Consider the following 26,115-nt stretch of genomic DNA (forward strand, 5'->3'; position numbering starts at 1 on the left):
TATAAACACTAGAGAGTATCAGTTTATCAATATCCTGGAAATCAATGTGAAAGAGGGTCAATAATTTGGATATTACCCTACATTGGTATCAATAATTGGATATAAAAGTACCAGAGGAACAATAACATAGGAATTAACAAACTAGAGTTTCAGGAACCTAGATATAAAGGTTCCAGAGTATCATTACACTGATAATTTCATTTACATTTACTCATCTGGCAGACAATTGTATCCAAATAGACTCACAGTGGATGATGTTACTAAAGCTTCAGTGCAGCAGGAGACCTTGTTGTAAGTATGACATCTATTTAATAAGTGAAGGAGATCAGGTAAAGAAGTGGATCAATTATCATTAGCATACCAGATTATCAATCATCTGGATATTAATTATTAGCACTATGCGCTTTCACACACACACACACACACACACAATGTAACATACAATGTGTTCACATTGATGTATTTAAGTGTGTAAATGAATTAATGTGTTCACGTTAATGAGTGTATTTATCTAAATAAATAAATGTATAAACTTTTATTTATAGTGACACACAGGAAGTTAGCTGTTTCATCCTTTTATTGTGAAACTTTTAGAAAGTTAACAGAAACATCAACTATTTAATGATCATAAAACAGATTTTACAAAATAAAGCATTGAAAACAACAACATAAACAGACAGGAAATAAACAGGAAGTAAACAGGAAGTAGTTTGAGAACTAAATATCTCAAATGAATAAACAAACAAACAAAGACTGGGAGCCTGAATCATGAATCCAACACAGTGAGTTATCCATCTCTGGAAGCTGGTTGATGGCGTAACTATGACTGAGGTAGATCACCATGGTAATGGTGTAGATCACAGTGGTAATCTATGCTGCAGGGCTAACCTGCTAACATCATCATCATTCCCACATGATCCAGACGGGAACAAAACACTTATTGTGCTTTTCAAACAGAGAGAGGAAGTTTATCACAATCATTAATTACACAGTGATGATTAGAGCTGCATTTGATTCCTCAGTGTCAGTGCTTTTACTTTTATTCCAGCTCTGCAGCCCAGAACAACATGAGGAGAAACAAAAACTAAACCCTCTGCTATCTTTTATTTGAAAATTGAACCACAGAATTCTCACTGCACATTGAAGAGCCTCATTTATTTATATACTCGGCCTAATCTTAATATTGGGAAATTATTCCTCTATTTCTGCAGCCTCTTGTCCTGGTCTAATTGAATCAAAATTTGTGCTGTAATTGAATTTACCTGCAGCTTTCCCTGTATTAATATTATATTAATTACTTCTCATTAATAATTTGGACCATACCCGGACTATTAAACTCAGAATTAACAGAGCCAGTTTCAAGACACAGATGTCCAGGACCGAGATGTTAGAAGCCATACAACCCAAAGAGATCTAGACTTATAAACTGGATTTGTGGTCCAGGTCACAGTTTGTGTTCAAATTCTAACCTAGATAAATTAATGAAGCAAACCTCTGACAGGGAGGGCAGAGCTTTTATAAGCAGAACATTTCATTATTTGATCTTTTATTCTGTTTTAAAATTTCAGTTCATATAAAATAAAGTTTATAAAAACAAATGTAATCAGAAATAGTTCAGCAGACAGGAAGGTTATTGATAACCAATGAGCTCTCATCCCCAGAACCTCTGTCTGCTGGAGGGTGGAGCCAGTACTTCATCAGAAGGATGCGGGAAGCTGAAGATGGACCCCGCCGACTCCACTGTGAAGATGAAGTAGATGTTGGCAACCATCATCGTGAGACTCGGCAGGAAGGAGAGGCCAAAACCGAAACCACGGATGCTGCTGTTGAAGGCGGCGGCCACCCAATAAACCAGCCTGGAGATACAAAACAAACACACCTTTTAAGGCATTTTTTACGTGTGTGTGTGTGTGTGAGAGAGAGAGAGAGAGAGAGAGAGAGAGAGAGAGAGAGAGAGAGAGAGAGAGAGAGAGAGAGAGAGAGAGAGAAGAGAGAGAGAGAGAGAGAGTATTATGCAAAAGTCTTAGCCACCACTAGCTTTGTTGTTTTAGCAAAGTTTTAATGACCAACCATATTTGTTTTTCAGATACAGGAAATATGTACAAAAAAAAAAAAACAAAAAAACAACAACACAATTTTCAGAACAAAATGGCTTCGATAGACAAAAGTCAGTATTTAGTGTTACCTCCCTTGGCACTAAGCACATCTTGAACTCTTTTGGGGAGACGATCCTGAAGTTTTCTGATGTAATCTTCTGGTATATCATATCAGGCTTCTTTGTGCACTTCCCAGAACTCTTCTTCTGTCCAGGTGATCCCATACTGCCTCTATAATATTCAGATCTGGACTCTTTGGAGGCTTCTTCGGACTGTACAAGGGTCAACTTGGCATCCCATTGAAGCTGCTGGATGCTGAGCCAGGTCCTTGCTGGACTTCTTCCAGTCTCTCTCAAAGAAACTCTGAGAAACTTCTCATCAGATTTTGAAAGTTTTCTTGGTCTTCCAGTCCTTTTTTTGTCCTTGACCTTCTGATTCTTCAGATTTCTCTACAAAAGCGTGATTACCACATCTTGAGTATCCAGTTTGTTTGCTGATTTCTCTTTGAGAGTGGCCGTGCTGATGCAAAATTATGATTTTATGTCTGTTGAATTCTTTGATCTTTGGCATTTTGAATGGAATGAAGTGACTGAAAATTGGTCTAGGGTTAGGGTTAGTTCAAGCATGTCTTGCACAAACCTGTGCAAACTGTAGCCTCAGTTTCCTGTTCTTAGCTGACAGGAGTGGCCCCCGGTGTGGTCTTCTGCTGCTGTAGAATATCTGCTTCAAGGTTCCACGTGTTGTGTGTTCAGAAATGCTCTTCTGTAAACCTTGGTTGTAACGAGTGGATGAGTTACTGTTACCTTCCTGTCAGCTCAAAGCAGTCTGGACAGTCTCCTCTGACCTCTGGCATCAACTATATATATATATATATATATATATATATGTCTCCCCCCCTAATGAGCTAAACATTTGTTTAGCTCATTAGAATGAAATGACATAATGTGAATGACATAATGTGAATGTTCATTACCTGAGCCAGGTCAGATAAATTTTCGTCAGCAATGTTGGTGAAGACTCCCATGATCCCATACTACTTCATGATGTAATTTCATTCATTCATTTCATTCATTGAGAGACTAGCAGCCGACATACTGTGTGTTTAATGAAAAACCAGCCCTGAGACACAAAACAAACACACCTTTAAATAAATGTAAACTTAATGTGAAACGTCTATTTCATTACAACACAGTTAATTAAACTCACCGTCCAAAGGCAAAGATGACGGTCAGCAGTGGGACAAGCTTCAGGTGCTCCTGGCTCAGATACATTGCCATGACTGCCAGCTGCAGGAAATACATCAGGAACAGGGAGGTGGAGTCAGAGACAAAGCGGTGGTGGACAATGACCTCATGAAGCTCCGCCTCCTTCACCTCATCATCAAACAGAGGCCGAGACACACCTAACCGGAGTCGAGTGATGCCCAGGACCAGCCAACCTGACAGACAGACAGGTGAGACATGAGACAGACGGGGGAGACAGACATGAGACAGACCAGACTCTGTAAAGTTGCGGTGACAGCTTGGACAGCTCGAACTTGGACTGGCTCTGGATAATGAACTGTTGTCTTCTGGAGGACTGAGTCCTCTTCACCAGGTGTTTCCCCCTTCTGTTCTCAGAACTCCAGATCCAGAATTCTGTTTCCTGCATGGTTTTCAACCTTCCTCAATTGTCCCACACCACTCCTGTCCTCTGTCCACCACACTGGCTCTTGATCCTGCATCATCTAGTTCAGCCTCTGGTGCTGGTCTACAGGACAGTGAAGGGAACTCATCCTGCCTGTCTCCGGTCCAGACCCGCCCACTGCCTCTGGATGACTCAGATGACCCTGTGGTCCCTCATGTGGTTCAGACAGAGTCTGAGTCAGGACGGTCTCTCATTCCCTTACAACACAGTTGTCTCTGAGCTGAGCCTGATTTACCCTGTTTGAATGTAATGTGTTGCAGACAGGTGAGACACTGTCACCATGGAGATACTCACTAACAGTACAAGACTGTTTCCTGTCGGCTGACTGTTTTTCATTGGTGTTGTACTCACCGAGGACAACAGGGGCGGCTGCAAACACGGAGCAGCGCAGAGTGTAGACAAGCCTGAGGGGGGCGCCATCCAACAGGGGGGCGTCAAATGGCAAGAAAACAAACCCTCCCCACACCAAGAAGGGGAAGAAGAGAGCTGACGTCACCAGGGACACACCCACTTTCAGGATGTCCCTACTGGGACAGCCCCGCCCACCTGAGAGAGAGATAGAGATACACCAATGAAGACTTCACATTACAGGAAACTCTAAAATGACATCTAGACAGGTAGGTGTCTATATAAGTATCTGTATCAGTAGCTGTATGGACAGGTAAGCATCTGGATGAATGTGTGAAACATTCTCAGGAAATGCACAAAAAGCTTGGTTGTGTAACAGTGGGCAATAACCATAAAGGTATTCTCTCCTATTCTACAGGTTAAATCCTGCCCACCTGAGAGACGAAAGGAGATGCAACAGTAGAAGAAAGAAAGGTGAGAAGAGGTGAGATGGACAGGTGAGGACAGGTATATTTACATCTGGCAGGAGGCGTGTTTTCTGTCCACTCATACTGGAAGCCATGTTGGTTGTAGTCCTGAGGGACTCCTCGAGGACCCAGGAAGGGACTCTTCTCTGACTCCATTTCCCAGAATGCCTCACTCTCTCTGGGTGAGGAGGGGGAAGGGAGAACAGTCACTGCAGGGCTGAACACCTGAGCTGCTTTCTCTGGCAGGTGGTTCTCTACAGGCTCCTCTGTCTCCTCTTCCAGGTGTGTCCTCAACTCCGGCCACTCTCCTATTAACCCCACCCCCTTATTTTCTCCTGAACCTCCCTTCACCCCTCCCTTCCTCTCCCCCTCCACCATCAGCTCTCTCTCACTTTCTGTCCAACTGGCTGCCTCACTTGATCTCACACTTATCCTGTCACCTTTACCTGTCTGTCCTCCTGTCTGTCCACCTGTCTGTCCTCCTGTCTGTCCTCCTGTCTGTCCTCCTGTCTGTCCACCTGCCCATCTGTCTCCAGGCCACGGCATGGTGCTGGGCTCCATCATGGAAGACCTCACCACCTCGTCCTCTCCTTCAGTCTGTCTCGTCATTGTCACTCCGCCATCCTCCATCCTAGTGCTTGGTATCCTCAGGGCAGTTGGTATGTGTGTTACCTGTCTGTGTGTCACCTGTCTGTCAGAGAGAACAGAGGACAATTCATTAGTGAGACACACACACAGTACATTTACATGTATACAACAGATGTTCTGGTCCCACAGAGACCTGATCTCAGCATCATGCAGTCAGTCTGGATCACATGAAGAGACAGAGACACTGAGACAGAAGAACTGTGGCAGGTTCTCCCAGAGGCTGGAACAGCACACCTGGCAAGCATCTGAAGACTTGTGAGCAGGTGTACTCAGTAGAACCGGTGTTGGTTTAAAGCCAAAGGGGGGTCACAGTAAATTCTGGTCTGACTCAGAAATCTGTGTGTGTCTATATACAGATAGTGACAGCATCACACAGAGTCTCAGTCAGTCTGTCCAACACCTCTGTGAACCCTGTGATGTGTAGATGGAGACACTGCCTTGTTTTTTTATTTATGACTTGTCTTTAAATCTACACAAACATGGTCAAATTGTTATTGCTGATCAATTGATTGTTGTCTGATTGATTTGAATATTATTTATCCCCATAGTCGTAGTGATCTTTTCTGATCAAATTGAAATGTTTATTGCACCTAAATTGAATCCGATCAAATCACCTGCAGCTCTCTTGTCAGGTAAGGTTAGCTCCGCCCTCCGCCTCTGGCGTTACTCGAACATGACATGGCTGCCGTGACGTGTTTCGTATTCAACATCAGAATCAAAATAAACTCGAGTTTGAATGGTTTCTAATCGACTTTAACGCCTATACGTCACCATCTGCGTCATTATCACTGACCACACGAGTGTAAATGATCAGAAATAAACTGATAATCGAACCAGAGAAGCAGACCGACAGGTCCGTGCTAACATGCTAACATGCTAACAGAGGTGGACAGAGACGGAGCACACTAACTCCAGATTAAACTTAATCCAGACATCAAAGATTCAGGATGAAAAACTGACCGAGATTACCTGAGCCTACCGCTCCCTCTTCTTCTTCTGTTGTTGTTGTGAAACACTCCGGAAGTTCGGCTGAGGTGTGGCACGTCAGGTGAGTTAAAGGAAACGTCTCTAGGTCGTTAGGTAAAGTGTGAATGTTAGATTTCTCTTCATTTTAAATTCATTTCTCATTTATTGTTGACAGGAAATGTCTCTGAAACTGTCTCTACAAGCAGCTGCTACAAAGGTTAAAAAATATATCTGTATATTTTTTCATGTCTGTGTCATATTCAGATTCTGATGATGATGTCACTATGACATCTACTGCAAGATGCCAAACTTCTAGAGTACAGAGTGTGTACAAAGTACAGAGAGTATACAGGAGTACACAGGGTATACACAGAGTACAGAGAGTTTACAGAGTACACAGAGTATACAGGGTACAGAGAGCATACAGAATACACAGTATACACAGAGTACAGAGAGGAGGCTATAGTTTAGTTTTAGTTGAATGTTAGGTCAGTGTTAGTTCAGTGTTATACATATACATATATATATATATATATATATATATATATATATATATGTGTGTGTGTGTGTGCGTGTATATATGTGTGTGTATATATGTGCGTGTATATATATATATATATATATATATATATATATTTACACATATTGTATGCTCCTGCTGCAACGCAACAATTTCCCAGTTTGGGATCATTAAAGTACTTTGATTTGATTTGATTGATTAATTCAGTGTTAGTTTAATGTTAGTTAAGTGTTACTTAAATGTTTATGAGAATCTGTGTTGCAGGTGTAGTTTACTTACCTGTCAGCAGGTGGAGCCCTCAGCCAACTATTTCCTCTGAGGTCAGCAGGATGACATCACTTCCTCCTCTCGTGTGTTGTAGGTAGTTGTCATGGTAACAGTGGTATCAGTCAGTACCAGGAGGCAGCTGTGAACAGATGTTTCATTCAGGAGACAGTGTGGTGTGACAGTAAACAGTACACAGTAGGGAGTAATTATACTGCACATACTGTATGTAGTGTTTGCAGTATAATGTCAGTTTTTAGGTTTTACACTGTTGGTGAATATTTACAGTGAGAAACTGTATCAGAATCAGAATCAGAATCAGTTTTATTGCCAAGTATGTTTTCACATACAAGGAATTTTTTCTGGTGATTGGTGCAATTGATCAGCAACAGTGGGGCTCTCTAGCCTTGTTGATGAGGCTAATAGCAGATGGGAAGAAGCTATTTTTGTGGCGAGAGGTTTTGGTCCTGAAGGACCGCAGCCTCCTGCCAGAGGGGAGTGTCTCAAAGAGTTTGTGTCCAGGGTGGGAGGAGTCAGCTACAATCTTCCCTGCACGCCTCAGAGTCCTTGAGGCGTACAGGTCCTGGAGGGACGGAAGATTGCAGCCAATCACCTTCTCAGCAGAGTGGATGATACGCTGCAGTCTGTTATTGTCCCTCTCCGTGGCAGCAGCGTACCAGATGGTGATGGAGGAGGTGAGGATGGACTCAATGATGGAGGTGTAGAAGTTCACCATCATAGTCCTTGGCAGGTTGAACTTCTTCAATTGCCTCAGGAAATACATCCTCTGCTGAGCTTTTTTGATGAGGGAGCTGATGTTTAGCTCCCATTTGAGATCCTGTGTGATGGTGGTTCCCAAGAAGCGAAAATGCTCCACGGTAGCCACGGGGGAGTCACACAGGGAGATGGGGGTGGGTGGGGCTGGGCTCTTCCTGAAGTCCACTATCATTTCCACTGTCTTCAGAGCGTTTAGCTCTAGGTTGTTCTGCCTGCACCAGGTCACCAGACGCTCAGTCTCCCACCTGTAGGCAGACTCATCGCCATCAGAGATGAGTCCAATGAGAGTGGTGTCATCTGCAAACTTCAGGAGCTTGACAGACTGATGGCTGGAGGTGCAGGTGTTGGTGTACAGGGAGAAGAGCAGAGGAGAAAGAACGCAGCCTTGCGGGGATCCAGTGCTGATGGTCTGGGAGTCAGACACGTGCTTTCCTAGCTTCACGTGCTGCCTCCTGTCAGACAGGAAGTCGGTGATCCACCTGCAGGTGGAGTCAGGCACGCTCAGCTGGGAGAGCTTGTCCTGCAGCAGAGCCGGGATGATGGTGTTGAAGGCAGAGCTGAAGTCCACAAACAGGATCCTGGCATAGGTCCCTGAGGAGTCCAGGTGCTGGAGGATGAAGTGGAGAGCCATGTTGACGGCGTCGTCTACAGACCTGTTGGCTCTGTAGGCGAACTGCAGGGGGTCCAGGAGTGGGTCAGTGATGGATTTGAGATGGGACAGGACAAGACGCTCAAATGATTTCATGACCACAGAGGTCAGGGCAATGGGTCTGTAGTCATTTAGACCTGTGGGCCTTGGTTTTTTGGGGACAGGGATGATGGTGGAGGATTTGAAGCAGGCTGGCACGTGGCAGGTCTCCAGTGAGGTGTTGAAGATGTCTGTGAACACTGGAGACAGCTGATCAGCACAGTGCTTCAGGGATGATGGAGAGACAGAGTCAGGACCGGCTGCTTTGCGGGGGTTCTGCTTCTTAAAAAGCCTGTTGACATCTCTCTCCAGGATAGAGAGAGACGTTCCTTTGGTAGGGGAGGAGGGGGGTTCTGATGTGGCTCTGATGTGGAGGTTAGTGTCAGGCTTGTCCCACTGTCTTTCAAAGCGGCAGTAGAACTCATTCAGATCGTTGGCCAGACGGAAGTCATTAATGGAGTGGGGGGGTTTAGGTTTGTAGTTTGTGATCTTTCTGAGCCCTTTCCAGACAGAAGCAGAGTCGTTGGCTGAGAACTGGAGCTGAAGTTTCTCAGAGTACAGTCGTTTAGCTTCTCTCACCGCCTTGCTAAACCTGTACTTGGACTCTTTAAACTTGTCCCTGTCCCCACTCCTGAAAGCTTCCTCCTTTTGCCTCCTGAGCTGACTGAGCTTAGCTGTGAACCAGGGTTTGTCATTGTTATAACTAACCCTGGTGCGTGATGGGATACAGCAGTCCTCACAGAAGCTGATGTATGACGTCACAGCCTCTGTGAACTCATCCAGACTGTTGGAAGCAGTCCTGAACACCTCCCAGTCAGTGCAGTCCAAACATGCCCGCAGATCCTCTATGGCTTCACTGCTCCACTGCTTCGATGTCCTCGCAACAGGTTTACACAGTTTTAGTTTCTGCCTGTATGTGGGAATCAGGTGGACCATGACAATTCTGCCTGTAATTCTGTTCATTTATTTAAACTGAAGGTTTTAAATGATATTTCCCAATTAAATACAACATGTATATCACAAAAAAACACGAGGACAACACATTCAGAAGGTAAAGTTAGTTCATCAAAGATCGCAGATTTAAACAGCTTTATTAACATGACCATAATGAGATGTTGTGACCAAAGCTCTGAGTTCATATTCAAACTGAACGCTTCACATTTGGTTTTAAACATCAGCATAAGGTTTCACTAGAACAGATCAGGATTTACATATGTGCATGATTTATTACCAAACATAAATAACTATATTAATAATAAAGAAAAGATGATTGTGACATAATATACAAATAAATAGTAATCATTAATTTAGAAAGGCAGAGCAGCTTAATTTATATCCACTATTCAAACACAACCAATGTGTTTTATAGTGAAGGACAAAGAACAACACTCAAAAATAACAGACAATAAAAAACAAAATCCATTAAAACAGAAGAATATTGGATTTTAAATGAATAAAATACAAATATACTTTAATTATAATTAAAATAGTGGAGCAGTACAGTAACTGAGTGCAGTACAACTGCAGTAAAGTGTGTTAGTGCAGTACTACTGCAGTATCTGAGTGCAGTACTTCTCTCTGTGTTTCCGTTATGAAGCAGCAGGGAGGTTTGTTTTATTTTTCACCGGTATATGCCGGGACTCCGCGGGGCGGGCGGGGGTCAGTGCTCGATGGTTCCACGTCACACAGCAGCTGTTGTACCCAGTGCCTAGGTGGGGGTGGGGTGGGGTGGGGATAATAGATCATGTCCGGATTTAATGTCTTCACTCATGTGACCTCATACAGCGCTCTGATTTGCTGTTGCACTTCACGTGACACGCTGACACGTTGTCATAGAGACTCTACCCACGTCCGTCACTTCACTGCCCCGGCGTGAAAAACAAGTGCTCCCGACAGATGCTGTTGGGCGGGATATAAAGTGCGAGCAGTCAGCGGATTTGCTGAGCTGGGCAACAGCGGGCTAAGCTGTGATTGGTCAAAAGTAGAGAAAGACGCTGTCAGTCAGAGAAAGACTCCGCCCCCTGCAATCAGACTGCGGACTGCTCCCGGACCAGAACCCCACCAGTGCCCCGGATCATTACTGATCAGTTATAGATTAGTTATTGATTGGTCTGTGAGCAGGTGATCGACTAGGTGTGGTGGGTTTGATTTGTCGGAGGGGATGTCCCGGCTGCTGGAGAGCAGGAGACAGGACAGGATGAAGGAAATCAACCTGAAGGTGAGTTCACCGGAAAAAAGAGAAAGAAACGCTCTCCTGGCGCGTACACGCTGAATTTAGTAATCAGTACTTACAGATATTGATGATTGCTGATATTGATAACAGTCTGGACGTTACTGATCAGGAACAGAGGAGAATTGTGGGAGTCTTACTCACTTTCTGTCTGTTCTGTCTCTTGTCTTTGTCCGCTCTCTCACATCTGGACACCGTTTGTTCCGTTACGGCAGATGTTGGAGGGTTATCGATAGTTATATAGATGATCGATCAGTGATTGGACTGTGATAAGCTGTGTGTTTAGGCGGTTTGTGTGAGAACTGACGGTGAAGTTGGCGGAGCGCAGAAACGGGAAACGGACTTTTTTTCAGTTCAGACTGAAACCGGATTGATGTTTTTATATAGCGGAGTGTGTGTGTCGGTGTGTGTCTGTGTGTGTGTTCCGTGTGTACCTGTGCAGAGTTTCACTGTGTTTCGGTGTGTTTGAGTGTGTGTCCGTTAGCAGCAGCGTGGCCGCTTTGTCCTGCAGGAGGAAACGAGCGGGGGGAGGGGAGGCTGTGTGTGTGTGTGTGTGTGTGTGTGTGTGTGTGTGTGTGCGTGTGTGCGTGTTGTGTCATACAGGAAGTGTCTGTGGGTGTTTGACCTCTGACCTCTGTAGGTAAATAGTAGAAATTGATAGATAAACGTTTTTGATCCTCACGGGGAAACTGAAGTACTAAAGTACTTAGATACTACCAGGAAATGCTCTAACACAAATAAAAATACTACATCCAAGTACAATGTCCTTCTGAAATGTACTACAGAAGTATAAAGTACCTCTGTACTGAAGTAAATATACTTCTCCTATACTTAACACATTATGAACATTTACTACAGACAGGAGGACAACACACCCTGTACTATACTGTATTACACACACTACTATATGTACACTGTACTTCACATTAGTATGTACACACTTTACAACACACTCTACCATATATACACTGTACTAGACACTACTATATATACACTGTACTACACACTGTACTATATATACGCTGTACTACACACTGTACTACACACTGTACTACACACTACTATATATACACTGTACTACACACTGTACTATACATATACTGTACAACCACAGTGTAACAATTGATATCTAGAGAGATGATTAATGTCTGCTACAGATGGAACACTGGTTAACTGGTTATTAACTTGTTATCCACTGGTTATTCACAAGTTATTAAGCAGTTAACTGTTTACTCACTGGTTATTAAGCAGTTAACTGGTAACAGTATCAATGTCTCTCAGGTGTCAGTCTGGACTCAGTCTGGTTTCAGTCTGGTGTCAGTCTGGTGTCAGTCTGGTGTCAGTCTGGTTTCAGTCTAGTCTCAGTCTGGTGTCAGTCTGGTGTCAGTCAGGTGTCAGTCTGGTGTCAGTCAGGTGTCAGTCTGGTTTCAGTCAGGTCTCAGTCTGGTTTCAGTCTGGTTTCAGTCTGGTGTCAGTCTGGTCTCAGTCAGGTCTCAGTCTGGTTTCAGTCTGGTTTCAGTCTGGTGTCAGTCAGGTGTCAGTCTGGTTTCAGTCTGGTGTCAGTCTGGTTTCAGTCAGGTCTCAGTCTGGTTTCAGTCTGGTGTCAGTCAGGTGTCAGTCTGGTGTCAGTCTGGTGTCAGTCTGGTTTCAGTCTGGTCTCAGTCTGGTTTCAGTCAGGTCTCAGTCAGGTGTCAGTCTGGCGTCAGTCTGGCGTCAGTCAGGTGTCAGTCAGGTCTCAGTCTGGCGTCAGTCTGGTTTCAGTCTGGCGTCAGTCTGGTTTCAGTCAGGTGTCAGTCAGGTGTCAGTCTGGTCTCAGTCTGGTCTCAGTCTGATGTCAGTCAGGTCTCAGTCTGGTTTCAGTCTGGCGTCAGTCTGGTGTCAGTCTGGTCTCAGTCTGGTTTCAGTCAGGTGTCAGTCTGGTTTCAGTCAGGTCTCAGTCTGGTCTCAGTCAGACGTCAGTCTGGTTTCAGTCAGGTCTCAGTCTGGTCTCAGTCTGGTTTCAGTCAGGTCTCAGTCTGGTGTCAGTCAGGTGTCAGTCTGGTCTCAGTCTGGCGTCAGTCTGGCGTCAGTCAGGTGTCAGTCAGGTCTCAGTCTGGTTTCAGTCTGGTCTCAGTCTGGTGTCAGTCTGGTGTCAGTCTGGTCTCAGTCTGGTGTCAGTCTGGTTTCAGTCAGGTGTCAGTCTGGCGTCAGTCAGGTCTCAGTCAGGTCTCAGTTTGGTTTCAGTCTGGTGTCAGTCTGGCGTCAGTCTGGTCTCAGTCTGGTGTAAATCTGGTTTCAGTCTGGTCTCAGTCAGGTTTCAGTCTGGTTTCAGTCAGGTGTCAGTCAGGTGTCAGTCTGGTCTCAGTCAGGTCTCAGTCTGATGTCAGTCAGGTCTCAGTCTGGCGTCAGTCTGGCGTCAGTCTGGTTTCAGTCTGGTTTCAGTTTGGTCTCAGTCTGGTCTCAGTCTCAGTCTGGTGTAAATCTGGTCTCAGTCTGGTCTCAGTCTGGTTTCAGTCAGGTGTCAGTCAGGTGTCAGTCTGGTCTCAGTCTGATGTCAGTCTGGCGTCAGTCTGGTTTCAGTCTGGTCTCAGTCTGGTGTCAGTCTGGCGTCAGTCTGGTTTCAGTCTGGTCTCAGTCTCAGTCTGGTCTCAGTCTGGTTTCAGTCAGGTGTCAGTCAGGTCTCATTCTGGCGTCAGTCTGCCGTCAGTCTGGTTTCAGTCTGGTCTCAGTCTGGTTTCAGTCTGGTCTCAGTCTGGTCTCAGTCTGGTGTCAGTCTGGTCTCAGTCTGGGGATAGGTTAGTGGGATTAGGTGTCACTGAAATACCAGAAACAAAGTGAAACATGAAGATTGAACCTTGATGGAGGAAGCTTGTTTCAGGACTGACTCAGTGTGAGCTATGGTGTTCCTAATAAACTGGACACTGAGGTCTCTCTCTCTCTCTCTCTCTCTCTTTCTCTGTCTTTCTCTCTGTGGCACTACATCTCAGTCTTATGACCCCCACCCCCACCCACACAGAGGTCTCTTTATTTCCCTCCATCACTGAGCTCTTTATTTATTGATCAGCTGATCACTGACTGTCACCAGATCACTGAACCTGTTTTAAACCATTTACACTGAGTATGTGTCAGCTCATTCGTCAATACAGAGCCTGATTATTGATCTATTGAAATATATACTATTCCTGGTTCTGGTGAAACCAGACTGAACCTTTAACTGAAGTGGATATGAACATTTTACTGATATGTTCACTATCAACATTTTGAGGTTTGTCAAATATATATAACAAATCTATATAACACACACACATATACAATCACTTACTGACTGCTACATTAGTGCAGTTGCATTTAGTAGGACACTGCCTGGGTTTCCGGGACTGTTTGGTTGGTTCCCAGGACTTTTCAATGACTGCAGAGCTGCAGGATTTAACCTTTTTACAGAATTTGTGGGTAAAATAATTTATTTAAATGCAGATAAATAGACAGAAAATTAAGAGGTAACTGTTTCTAAAATGTCTTGTTTCAGTTTCTGCTGCTTTTCTGTGAAGTTTAAACAATTGGCTGGAAAAACAAGACAGTTTATGATCTAAGACTAGAACTCTCACACACACACACACACACACACACACACACACATACACACAAACACACTTCCCCTTCCTGCCCCTCCCTGTCCAGAGCAGAAGTTAATGTGAAAAACACTCAAGAAAAAAAGAGAAGTTCAGAGAAAGACACACACAGTTACACACAGTTGCAGTTTCACACAGTTACAGTTACATGCAGTTACAGTTACACATGGTTACACACAGTTACACACAGTTGCAGTTACACACAGTTACAGTTACACACAGTTACAGTTACACATGGTTACACACAGTTGCAGTTACACACAGTAACAGTTACACACAGTTACAGTTACACATGGTTACACACAATTACACACAGTTGCAGTTACACACAGTTACACACAGTTACAGTTACACATGGTTACACACAGTTACAGACAGGTAAGGTTAGGTTAGGGTTCTGTATACATCAATATCATCATCATCACCATCATCATCATCAGTGAAGTCATCACACCTGTTGAACCTGTGTGTTTGATGTGATCACTGGTGTTTGTACAGATGAATATTTATTTAATGAAACCAACATCATGTTGTTTTGACTGTAACACATCATGTGTCTCAGTTTAAAGCAGGTGTAGCATGTGTGTGTGTGTGTGTGTTAATTTACAATAACATTTAATGGTCCTAAACACACTGTAAACTGTGAGCAGAGATGGATGCTGTTATCTGACTTTTGACCTGTAAATCCAGAGTTTCCAGATCTAGTTGAAACAGAAGCTTTGAAGACAGGAGAGTGAAATTAATTAAAATTCACCAGGATAATTAAACCTCCATCAGACGTGTTTGACCTGCTGTTTACATACAAGGTTCAGATGTAACTACACAACATGTGATTCTCCATCTGTCATTTTATTCTAAACATGAACATGAAACATGTTTATTAATGTTAATCATTTACTTAGTGTTTCATATAAAACTGATTACATCAGATTTACTGATGTTAAACATGATCCCAACAACAGGAAACTAAGTTAATGATTAACTAGTATAATCTGTTAGTGCTGCTGTCTCTGAGGGCTTTAATTGGCTGTCATGAGTTCTTGGTCAGACAGACCATCGAGGTAACTTCAGGTTTAACTCTGGTTTTCAGTCCTACCACAGTGGTTCACTTGTTACTGGGTAGGGCTGCAACTAACGACTATTTTAATAGTCGACTAGTCACCAACTATTGAAACGATTAGTCGACTAATCGGATAATTATTAATTTTTTCTTAAATTTAGCATGAAGTTGCTTTAATTATGTGGCAAATGATAATAAACACAAGAAAGATGGGTATCCAGGCAAAAATGCTCCCAAAGTTTAGAAGTTTTGGTACACGTAGCTGATGTGTTGGACGCCACCATTTCTGTGTACGTTACCGCGACTGTCGGCAGAGATTGTAATTAAGTGAGATGCCTCACTCTGTTGGAAAAACACGTCTGGCGACAATAGTCGACAATGGAATTCATTGTCGACTATTTCTATCATCGATTCTATCATCATTGCAGCCCTATTACTGGGGTAAATCACCACGGCAATTGATGCTGAACTCCTTCTGACAGTGATGAAGCTGTGACTCTGCTCCTCATCACTGCAGCTCAGAATAACAGGAGGAGACTCTGTGAGCAGAACTGGAAATAAAAACTAAACCTCTGATGTCTTTGATCAGATCAATGATCCACACATTGATCAATATTTCATCATTAGAAATGAACATTTCAGTCTCACTGACCTCATCACACATCAACTACTTCTCTCCACAAACAGTCTGACGTTACTTTAACTGTTTCATCTTCATCACATGTTCACAACATCATCATCATCAAACTTGATAATTCATCGTCTTATTGACAGTTTATCCTCAGTCTGACTTTAATCATTAAAATGATTTTCTGTTTGTTAGCATGTCCCCTTGTTAAATTTCACTTTATGATGTCACTATAACAGAATTTACCTGCAGGTATCAGTGTTTTTTCTCATATCAATAATTTATTTTTGGTTCTGATGATGTTGCTTATAATCAAAAACTCAAGGTCATACATGTACAGGTAAACCCAGAGTTAACTGAACCAGGTGATGACCAGGGTATACTGAGCTTGCTTTGTAGTACAGGAGGCCTCAGGTGACTCTGATGTTCATGTTCACTTGAGTCTCAGCTGATCAGCACTGTGGTCCAGACTGAAACTGTTCGGTGATGAAAGGTTCATGTTCCACTCTGGATGAACTGTAATAACTCTGAGGATCCTTTTCCTCTAACTCCATCATCAGGTCAAAGTTTAAATGTGTCCAATTCTTTGATTTATGTCCCAATTAATTCCCATCAATCTCAGCTGGATGCTGTGTTAGTACTGTATTGTTAGCCTGTTAGCATTGTGATTGTTAGCTTGTTAGTACTGTAATTTTTAACCTGTTAGCACTATAATTGTTAGCAGCAGAGTTAATGTCAGAGGTCAGAGGTCATACTGCTGACGGGCCTGATGATCCTTGTAAATCCTTCTTTTTCAATCAATCAAAACAGATACAGAAATACAAAAACACAAGGGGGTACTTTGTCACATAAAGATGCCATTTTGTCCATCTTACAGCATACAGCTCTGTTTTGATTCTAAGACTGTAGGTCATTTGTTCCATTGATCGGATTTTTTCTACAATGTCCAGCCAGTGGCTCAGTCCAGGTGGGTCAGTTCTCAGCCAACTCCTTGTAATGGCTTTCTTAGCTGCAAGTGATAGGATCTTGAACAGGTATATGTCTTCTTTACCTATTACATCGTCTGGTATCAGTCCTAGATATATACACCGAGGATCATTAGGAATATTATATCCAAAAATTTCACCCATGGCTCTTAAAACTCCCTCCCAAAATGACTGTATTTTCATACATGACCAAAATATATGAGAATGGTTGGCATTCAGTTTCCCACAATTTCTCCAACAGTATTGTTGTTGGCCTAATTGTTTATTTTGAATTTTTGGTGTAATAAAAAAACGTGTTAAATTTTTCCAACCGAACTCCCTCCATTTTTTTAGAGCTTGTTGAAGTATGTTGGGTCTTAAATATGGACTGCCAATCACTCCCAGACAACTCAATATTGAATTATTTTTCCCATTTCACTTTTATATACACTATATTTCTTCCCTGTTGCTTCAATAGACCTTTGTACAGTTTAGAGACAATTTTTGAAGGAGTTTGCTTGAACGCACCTGTTAACACTTCAATCACATCATTCCCTTCCAAAGAGATTTCCTTCTTAATTTCTGTCTCATAGAAGTGTCTTAATTGAAGGTATCTGTACAAATCTCCATTTTCCAGTCCAAACTCATTTTTAAGTTGTCTAAATGATTTAAAATGTTGCATATCTACCAGTGTACATGTAGCCGTTATTCCTTTATCTCTCCACTTTTCAAAGGTCTTGTCTAACATTCCCGGTCTGAACCTGGAGGAGTGAGAAGGCCAAACCAACATGTCCCATGCTGAGAATTGTGAATCTGGTACTCTAATTGGGAGCGATAAAAAAAGATATAACAATCTAGGCAAGAGATTCATCTTGACTACCTCAATTCTTGAGCTGAAATCTATTACTAATGTTTTTTTTGTTTTTTGTAAGATTTTTTTTTTGGCATTTTTTTGCCTTTATTGACAGGACAGCAGAGAGTGACAGGAAAGGGGCAGAGAGAGAGGGGGAATGACACACAGGAAAGAGTTGGGCTGGTCGGGAGTTGAACCGGCACTTGCCTGCTACGAGCATCCGCTTATGTGGTACGCACCCTAACCACTCCGCCATCAGGCCGCCCACAAATCCATTACTAATGTTGACCACTTTGCCACATCTTTTTGAATTTTATCGTTTATTAGTTTGTAGTTTGTCTCATAAATTCTGTCAAATTCTTGAGTTATCACTCCTAGATATTTTATTGACTTGGCATTCCAATTTAATTTATATCTCTTTCTGATTTCTTTATTTGGCTTGTAGTTAAAGGTTAAGACCTGAGTTTTAGACATATTCAATTTGCAGCCCGACATCAATCCATATTCTTCCATTATGTTAACTAATTTAGTAAACGTTGTATATATATGTGTATATTGAAAGAAGGTGATTATATCGTCAACGAATAGACCTATCTTGTGTTCATCTCTTGCTATTGTGATTCCTGTCAGCCCATCCTCTTGTCTAATTATCTGAGCAAGTGGCTCTATGAAAATCACGAAGAGGGCAGGGCTAGAACAACAGCCTTGTCACGTCCCTCTGTATAGTTTAAAGGGTTACAGGTCTGACAGGTGACCATTAATTTTAACTCTAACTGGCTGATGGGTTAGTATACAATGCCTGTATGCATTTAATGAATTTATCATTGAAGCCCATCCTCTCTAGTACTTTATACAAAAAATCCCAGCTGACCCTGTCAAACGCTTTTTCGGCGTGTTACGTGCCATGCAGGGGCATAGTGTTTTTTGTTGTCGTTTTCCTCCTCCCTCTGTTTCCTGTCTTTCTCCCTCACCTAGTTTTCCCTCTAGGTGCTGATGGGTTGATTGGATTACACCTGAGCAGACTGGAGGACGGCCTATTGGTTCCCAGGCTGTCCGAGTGGCCAATCATCTGCCGGGAGTTTACATAAAGGGGAGCCTGGATGAGGAGCTCCCTCTCTCTCATTTTCCCCTTATTGCCCTAGTAGACTGCCTGTGTTGTGTCACGTTGACTAGATTGTTACTTGAAGGATTGTGTGGGGAGAAAGGATAGGTAAGTTGGGGTACCCTTTACATTTTCACCACATAGTTTTGTTTTGTCTAGAAACACCAGGTTAGTGGTGGGTACCACCCCTTCTTTTTGGTTTGGGAAGTTTTCTTTAGATCAGATTAGACAGGTTTTCTTTTGTGTGTTTTGTTTCAGTGACAGTAGTTAGAGGTAGGCCTCATTTTGTTTTATTTATTTTCATTCCTTTGGCACACCACCTTCGCCTTTCTCCCCCCCACATTTGTTAACCTCTTGGTATTTTTGTGTTTAAGTTGTATAATAAATCATCAAACTGCCAGTTGGCTCATTACAAATCCTTGATTTGTCCTGTTTACTGTCCCTGTCCACCCCTAGACTACACCAAAGGGACGTAACAGGCGTCTAAGCTGATCAGGGCAGCGCTTGTATGGTGTTTATTAACATGGTCTATAATATGGAGGGTGCGCCTGATGTTATCCTGTGTCTGGCGTCCTTTTACAAAGCCTGTCTGGTCTTCGTGTATCAGGTCAGGCAGAAAATGCTCCAATCTTTTAGTGATAATGGACGTGAACAGTTTATAATCTACATTTAGTATCGATATTGGGCGATATGACTCGCAGTATTCTTTATTTTTCCTTTCTTTGGGAATAACAGATATCACAGCATCCCTCCAAGATGGAGGGGCTATAGCCTTCTCAAGTGTCCAATTAAATGATTCCAATAGCACCGGGGCAAGGACTTCTTTGAATTTTTTGTACCATTCATTTGGATAACTGTCGCTCCCAGGACTCTTATTACTCGCCATTCTACCTATGGCTTTATCCAATTTGTCTTTTGTAGTAGGGGAGGTCAAATATTTATTTTGCTCGGAGCCTATAGAAGGGAGGTCCAGTGAAATCAGGAATTGTTTTATTTTCTCTTCGTCAACCTTCTCAGGCTGTGAATATAAAGTGTCATAGTAGTTTTTAAAGATTCTATGAATGTCTTCTGGATCATACTTTAATGAATTTGATACGGGGTCCCTGATTTTATTAATCGAATTTGTTATTTGTTGCGTTCGAAGACGCCTCGCTAATATTCGTGTTGCCCTTGGGCCTGACTCATAGAAGGTTTGCTTCATGAACCTCAGTTTATTTTCAATTTCATCGTTCATTAAGTTTTCTATTTGTTTCCTTATATCGTTAATCTGATTCCCTATTGTATCTTTATTGTCATTTTTGGGTCGTTGTTTCTCTACTTTTTCCAATTCCTTCTCTAATTGATCGTATTTTAATCTACGGGTTTTCCTTAGATGAGTTGTTCTTGATATTAGCTTCCCTCTCATGACTGCTTTCAATGTATCCCAAATAATAGTTGGATCGACCTGGTCATCCCTATTGTCATTTATACATTCACCAATTTCTTTTTTAATTTCTTGCTCTGTGGATTTATTGTTCAAAAGTCCAATATTCAACCTCCATAGTGTGTTCCTTGGCTTACTGTTTAAATGTATATTTAGATAAACAATGTTGTGATCGGATATATCCGCTGTTCCGATTGTACACTCATGTACCCTGTGTCTGTCTATAATATTCATCAGGAAAAAGTCCAACCTAGAGTGTACTTTGTGTGTAGCTGAGTAGTGGGTGGATTCCCTATCCCTTGTATGGGCACTTCTCCACACATCAAATAAGCCTGCTTCTCTTATCAGGATATTTAGGTCTTTTGATTTTGGGGATCCATGTCTGCTCATGCTTGTTGTGTCTAGTTGGTGGTTCAAAATTGTATTCCAATCTCCCGAGCAGACAAGGATTCCTTCACTCTCAGAAACAATCAGGTCAAATAATCATTTGAAAAAAGATCTCTCACTCTCCGGAGGAGCATAGACATTCACAAATGTGACCAGGACATTATCTATCCTGCCCTTGATTATTATGTATCTACCTTCATCATCTCTTTTTTTCTTTAATCAGATCAAAGTTCAACAAATTAGATATCATTATCACAACCCCTCTTTTTCTACTATTTTTACATGAACTATAATAGGTATTGGAGTATCCAAACTTTTTTAGTTTCTTGTGTTCTGGTTTCAACATGTGTGTCTCTTGTAGAAATATTATTTGGGACTTATCTCTCCTCATTTTCACTAGCACCCTACTCCTCTTGACCGGGTTACTCAGGCCGTTAACATTCAGAGATGCTATTTTCAGATTATGTGACATTATTACTCAAACATAGGAAAATGTAGATGGCTTCGTAATAGTGTTGCCCCCCAAATAACACAGTAAAACAAGAACAAAGACAGAACAAGGTCAACTGAACATAGTAAAGAACAGACCTCCAAACTGGGAGGAGATAACTCCTCACTGAGACCCCGTTGGTGGGTCGAGGGTAGATCCTATAACTAAGATAGGGCCCTATGCATAGGGTGGCTAGGACTAACCCTACCATCCTAAAGTCCAACGTAAGCTATTGAAAATAAAGTCGTCACTCCCAGACATTTTTGACAATAAGCCTAAATAGAGCCTGATATTAGTCCAGTTCAAATCTTGTATTCCAGTCTCGTAGTGGCAGTATTCTTACCAGCTTGTGATGATTTCTAATTCTTCATTTTGCCTCCCTTGCGCTGGTGATCATCTCTGAGCAGTATGATCACTCTGGAAACTCTGAAGTTTATACCGTGCTCTCCGGGTGATGTCGTCCTCTGCCTCGCATTGTCCCGTTACCTTCTGCCACGACCCCAGCAGCTCTCCCAGGTGCGCTTCCCAGTCAGTCTGCCCCTCGGCTGGCATCGCGCCTTCCACCATGATTCCACGTCTCCTCAGTTCCGCTCTCGCTTCCTACGCGCTGTTATAAAGCCGGGCTCCCGTCTCCCAATGGATGCGCATGTTTACATACGGTGTTTGAAAATGGACTCCTTTCACTTTCAGAGCCTTTTTGATCCCGTTGTATTCTTTGTGTTTCTTGACCACCTCTGCAGTGTAGTCATGGTCAAAATAAAGTCTTGTTATTCAGCTGGATCCTCTCCTTCTTGGTTTTTTTCCACGCCTCTTTTAAAACCCATTCTTTGGTTGCGAACTCCTGGAAATTGATTATGAGTGCTCTCAGGGGTTTATTAGGTGCGGGTCTGTGTGCGCCGGTTCTATGTGCGTGTTGTATATTTAACTCCATGTTGTCTGGGATCAGTAGCTTACTCCGGATGAGCGCCTCAACTAATTCTAGCACCGAGTCTTCTCCCTCCTCTCCTTCTGCTACTCCAAAAACACGGATGTTATTGCGTCTGGAGCGTGACTCTAGGTCGTTTAATTTATATTGCAGGGCCTTTTGCTGTTTCAAGCAAGAGCTCGGGGCCTCGGTCGTTTCAGCCCATCTCTCGACTGTTTCCACCCTGGACTCTGCTTCTTCCACCTGGTCCGATAGGTTGCGTATTGAACACATGAACACATCCAGTTTACCATTGATGTCTTGTCCAAGTTGGGTGATTTCTTGTCGCAGTGTGTTGTTATCGCCTTTTAGGTCTGTTTTGAGATCGTTAATCGCCTTAATTATGTCTGCGGGCGCCATGGCGACTTGGTCCACTTTGCCGACACTGTCTCTGGCTGTCATCGTGTTTTTCTGTTTTATAGGCTCTCTTTCGTCGAGATCTTCCCCAATCCATCTACCTTTTTTTATCAACCAATACTGAGTTTTGAGTTAGTTTGGGTGTAAATTGCGATTTATTTATTTATTTATTTATTTTTAAAGATATTTTTTGGGCATTTTTTGCCTTTATTGACAGGACAGTAGAGAGTGACAGGAAAGGGGCAGAGAGAGAGAGGGGGGGAATGACACGCAGGAAAGAGTCGGGCTGGTCGGGAGTCGGACCGGCGCTCACCTGCTGAGAGCATCCGCTCATGTGGTACGCGCCCTAACTACTCCGCCATCAGGCCGCCCAACTGATGTATTTATTTAAAGACAGGCTGATGTTTTTATTTACAGACTGACATGTTTATTTACAGACTGACTGATGTGTTTATTTACAGACTGATGTGTTTATTTGCAGACTGACTAATGTGTTCCTTTACTGAGTGATGTGTTCCTTTACAGACTGATGTGTTTATTTACAGACTGACTGATGTGTTTCTTTACTGAGTGATGTGTTTTTTTTATAGACTGACCTGTTTTAAGTCCTTTTTGGCCTGAGGTTGTGTTCTGATTGGTTGGTCTGTAGTCCTGTTCTTATTGGTTTGTCTGTGGTTGTGTTCAGATTGTTGGGGGGGGGGGGGGGTTAAAGTAAACATACTGACTGGACTCCTTGTTCTTTAGTCCTGACCCCTCCACCACCACCACCCCAACCCACCCCTCCACAGTGTAAAGGAGGTCTCCGGGTATTAGACTGCCCCCTCCCCCCTCCCTGTGTTCACTTCTTTGTTCTGCTGAAACTGAGAACCTGCTCTGTGTTTGTGTACAGTTATACAACACAAAGCCATCTATTGATTTATTCATTCTTTCATACAAGACACCTGAACATACCTGTGGTCACATGACTCTCAGGTTAACCTGTGAGACGTATCAATTCAGTCTGATTATCAGGAGTTTAACTGAGATTAAATCAGTCACAAAGAATATCTGACTTCCCCCTTAAGATCAGATCTGACAGGAGAAACTGATCAGTCAGATTAATTTCATTGTTCATCATGTCTCTGTGTGTTCAGAATAAAGAGAAGGAGCGACTGAAGCAGCGAGAAAAGGAGGCGAGAGAGAGAGAGGCCAGGTACAGCAATGGTCACCTGTTCACCTCCCTGACAGTGTCCTCCACCACCCTGTGCTCCTCCTGCAACAGGAGCATCACGGCCAAGGAGGCGCTCAGCTGCCCAGGTAACATTTATACATTTAGATAATGTATATATAACTCACATATAACATATATACAATGCACATATAACGTATATACAGCATATATATGACACACATGTAATGCCATCCAGCGTCAGTATATTATCAGATCATGTATCTCTGATGTGTTTAGTACAATAACTTCAGTTTGTCAGAAGTTTGAATAAAAATTTTCAGCCCTGAAAATTCACCCTGTCCTTAAGACTCACCTGAAGTCTGACCACCTGGTGAGTCTCACCTGGCTTCCATCCAAGTACAGTTGGGTGTCATATGCGTAACAGTGGAAATGTATCTGATGCCTCCTAATAATATTTCCCAGAGGAAGCATATATAGAGTGAAAAGTATTGGTCCTAGCACAGAACCTTGTGGAACTCCATGACTGACTTTAGTGTTGATAGAAGAGTCATTATTAACATGAACAAACTGAATCTATCTGATAAGTCTGACTTAAACCAGCATAGTGCGGTTCCTTTAATGTCAACAACATGTTCTAGTCTCTATAATAGTATCTTACGATCCATGGTGTCAAATGCGGCACTAAGATCTAGTAGGACAAGTATAGAAACAAGTCCATTGTCTGAGACTATGAGGAGATCATTGGTAACCTTAACCAGAGCTGTTTCTGTGATGGAGCTACAACCTAACTGAAAATCTTCAAACAAACCATTCCTGTGCAAATAATCGCATGACTGGTTTGCGACAACCTTCTCAAGGATTTTGGAAATAAAAGGGAGGTTGGATATAGGCCTATAATTGGCTAAAACATCTGGATCAAGAGTAGGCTTTTTAAGTAGAGGTTAAATTACTGTGGTACATAACCTGTTGATAAAGATAAGTAAGAAGATAATTTAATGCTTGTTTTCTTCTTTAATGATGAATAATAGGAGGTTCTGGCTTTATGGAAACTTTTTTTATATGTACAGAGACTGTCTTTACAAGCCTTATGAAATTCTTCCAGGTAAGTAGAACGCCACTTCCTTTTTAGCTTTCTTGAACTTTGCTTTAAAGCTCATGTTTCTGAGTTGTACCGTGGAGATAGCCTTCTCTGACTCACTATCTTCTTCCTCAGAGGGGCCACAGAATCTAGTGTTGCACGCAGTGAGGCTACAGTACTGTCAACAAGATCATCAACCTGTGTGGATGTGAAGTTGAGATAGTTGTCCTCTACTGTATTGATACATGACACTGGGCTAAATACCAATGGGATTCTTACTTTAAATGTCATAACAATATTGACAGAAAGACACCTGCTGTAATGTTGCTTTATAATCATAACTGAGAACTCTAATGTTATTAGAAAATGGTCAGATAAAAGAGGAAAATATTGTTAAATGTTCAGCGTCTATGTCAGAACCAGATCAAGGATACAGTTAAAACAGTGAGTGGGTTCATTAACATGTTGAGAAAAGCCAATTGAGTCTAATAATGAGTTAAATGCATGATTCATGCTGTCACTTTCAATATCTGCATGAATTTCAAAATCACCCACTATAATGACTTATCTGTGCTGAGAACTAACTCAGATAAAAAGTCTGAGAACTCAGGTAAGAACTCAGAGTCAGGGGCAGGTGGACGATATACAGTAACTAGTAGGACTGGTTTTTGTGTTTTCCAGTTAGGATGTCACAGACTAAGAATAAGGCTTTCAAATGAATTTTGATTAACCTTAGGCTTAGGATGTATTAATAAATTGGAGTGATAAATGGCTGCCACACCTCCTCCTCGGCCTGTGCTTCGAGGGATATGAATGTTAACGTGAGTGGGGGGTGTTGATTCATTCAGACTAACATATTCATCCTGCTGCAGCCAGGTTTCCGTCAGACAGAGCAGATCAATGTGATGATCAGTTATCAGATCTTTGATGAGAGTGATCTGATATGTAATAATCCACATTTAATTACCCTGATATTTGGCACTGGTATAGTGGTTGTATTCATTTTTATTAGGTTTTTGTGTCTAACTCCTCCTCTGTTCACTTTTGATTTATTACATTTAAATTTAGGTGGTCAGGGGACAGACACAGTTTTTATGGGGTGAATGGCAGCGACTCTGACTCCGCCTCCTGGTCTAAGGTCTGGATTGTCATAGCTTTGTCTTTCTAATAAACTCAGTTAGATTTCTAGATATGAGAGCAGCTCCATCCAGCGTGGGATGTATGCCGTATAATCAGACCAGGTCTTCCCCAGAAAGTCTGCCAGCTATCAACAAAGCTCACATTGTTGGCTGGACACCACCTCGACATTGTTTTTGCATAAGTACACATGACTCCACAT

General features: G+C 42.4%; 3 protein-coding genes across 13 annotated transcripts in view; 2 read left to right on the plus strand and 1 right to left on the minus strand.

The window, feature by feature from the left end:
- Nucleotides 1-559: 559 nt before the first annotated feature.
- LOC139613300 (transmembrane protein 79-like) lies at nt 560-6,332 on the minus strand. 9 transcript variants are annotated; one of them, XM_071469833.1, is made up of 6 exons: nt 6,215-6,332; nt 5,116-5,288; nt 4,648-5,067; nt 4,134-4,328; nt 3,303-3,534; nt 560-1,856 (listed from the first exon to the last, which is right to left on the minus strand). In XM_071469833.1, exons 2-6 carry the CDS (start codon nt 5,225-5,227, stop codon nt 1,652-1,654), a joined length of 1,164 nt encoding a protein of 387 aa, XP_071325934.1. In that variant the 5' UTR covers nt 5,228-5,288; nt 6,215-6,332; the 3' UTR covers nt 560-1,651. The 9 variants fall into 9 exon arrangements, 7 of the variants coding, with proteins under 7 accessions (XP_071325934.1, XP_071325935.1, XP_071325937.1 ...); XM_071469834.1 differs by having other exon boundaries at nt 3,303-3,382; nt 3,499-3,534; nt 4,648-5,288; XR_011686723.1 differs by adding an exon at nt 3,070-3,215 and having other exon boundaries at nt 1,723-1,856; nt 4,648-5,288.
- Nucleotides 6,333-10,435: 4,103 nt separating this feature from the next.
- The window catches only part of LOC139612866 (rho guanine nucleotide exchange factor 2-like), a 32,748-nt gene continuing 17,068 nt past the window's right edge, over nt 10,436-26,115 (plus strand). For 2 of the 3 annotated variants that reach the window (XM_071468969.1, XM_071468970.1), the window contains exons 1-2: nt 10,436-10,678; nt 23,661-23,823. In XM_071468969.1, the coding sequence (XP_071325070.1) occupies nt 10,622-10,678; nt 23,661-23,823 (220 nt within the window). In that variant the 5' untranslated portion in view covers nt 10,436-10,621. Of the gene's footprint in view, nt 10,679-22,740; nt 22,865-23,660; nt 23,824-26,115 lie in introns of those variants that run through there. The other variant, XM_071468971.1, reaches the window with a different exon arrangement.
- LOC139613826 (uncharacterized) lies at nt 11,532-13,699 on the plus strand. Its single transcript, XM_071470750.1, has 3 exons — nt 11,532-11,568; nt 12,342-12,842; nt 12,936-13,699. Exons 1-3 carry the CDS (start codon nt 11,532-11,534, stop codon nt 13,505-13,507), a joined length of 1,110 nt encoding a protein of 369 aa, XP_071326851.1. The 3' UTR covers nt 13,508-13,699.

This window comes from Trachinotus anak, unplaced genomic scaffold (genome assembly GCF_046630095.1).
Source record: "Trachinotus anak isolate AG129_WGS33_773 ecotype Australia unplaced genomic scaffold, CSIRO_AGI_Tana_v1 ptg000032l, whole genome shotgun sequence".
Taxonomy (NCBI): domain Eukaryota; kingdom Metazoa; phylum Chordata; class Actinopteri; order Carangiformes; family Carangidae; genus Trachinotus; species Trachinotus anak.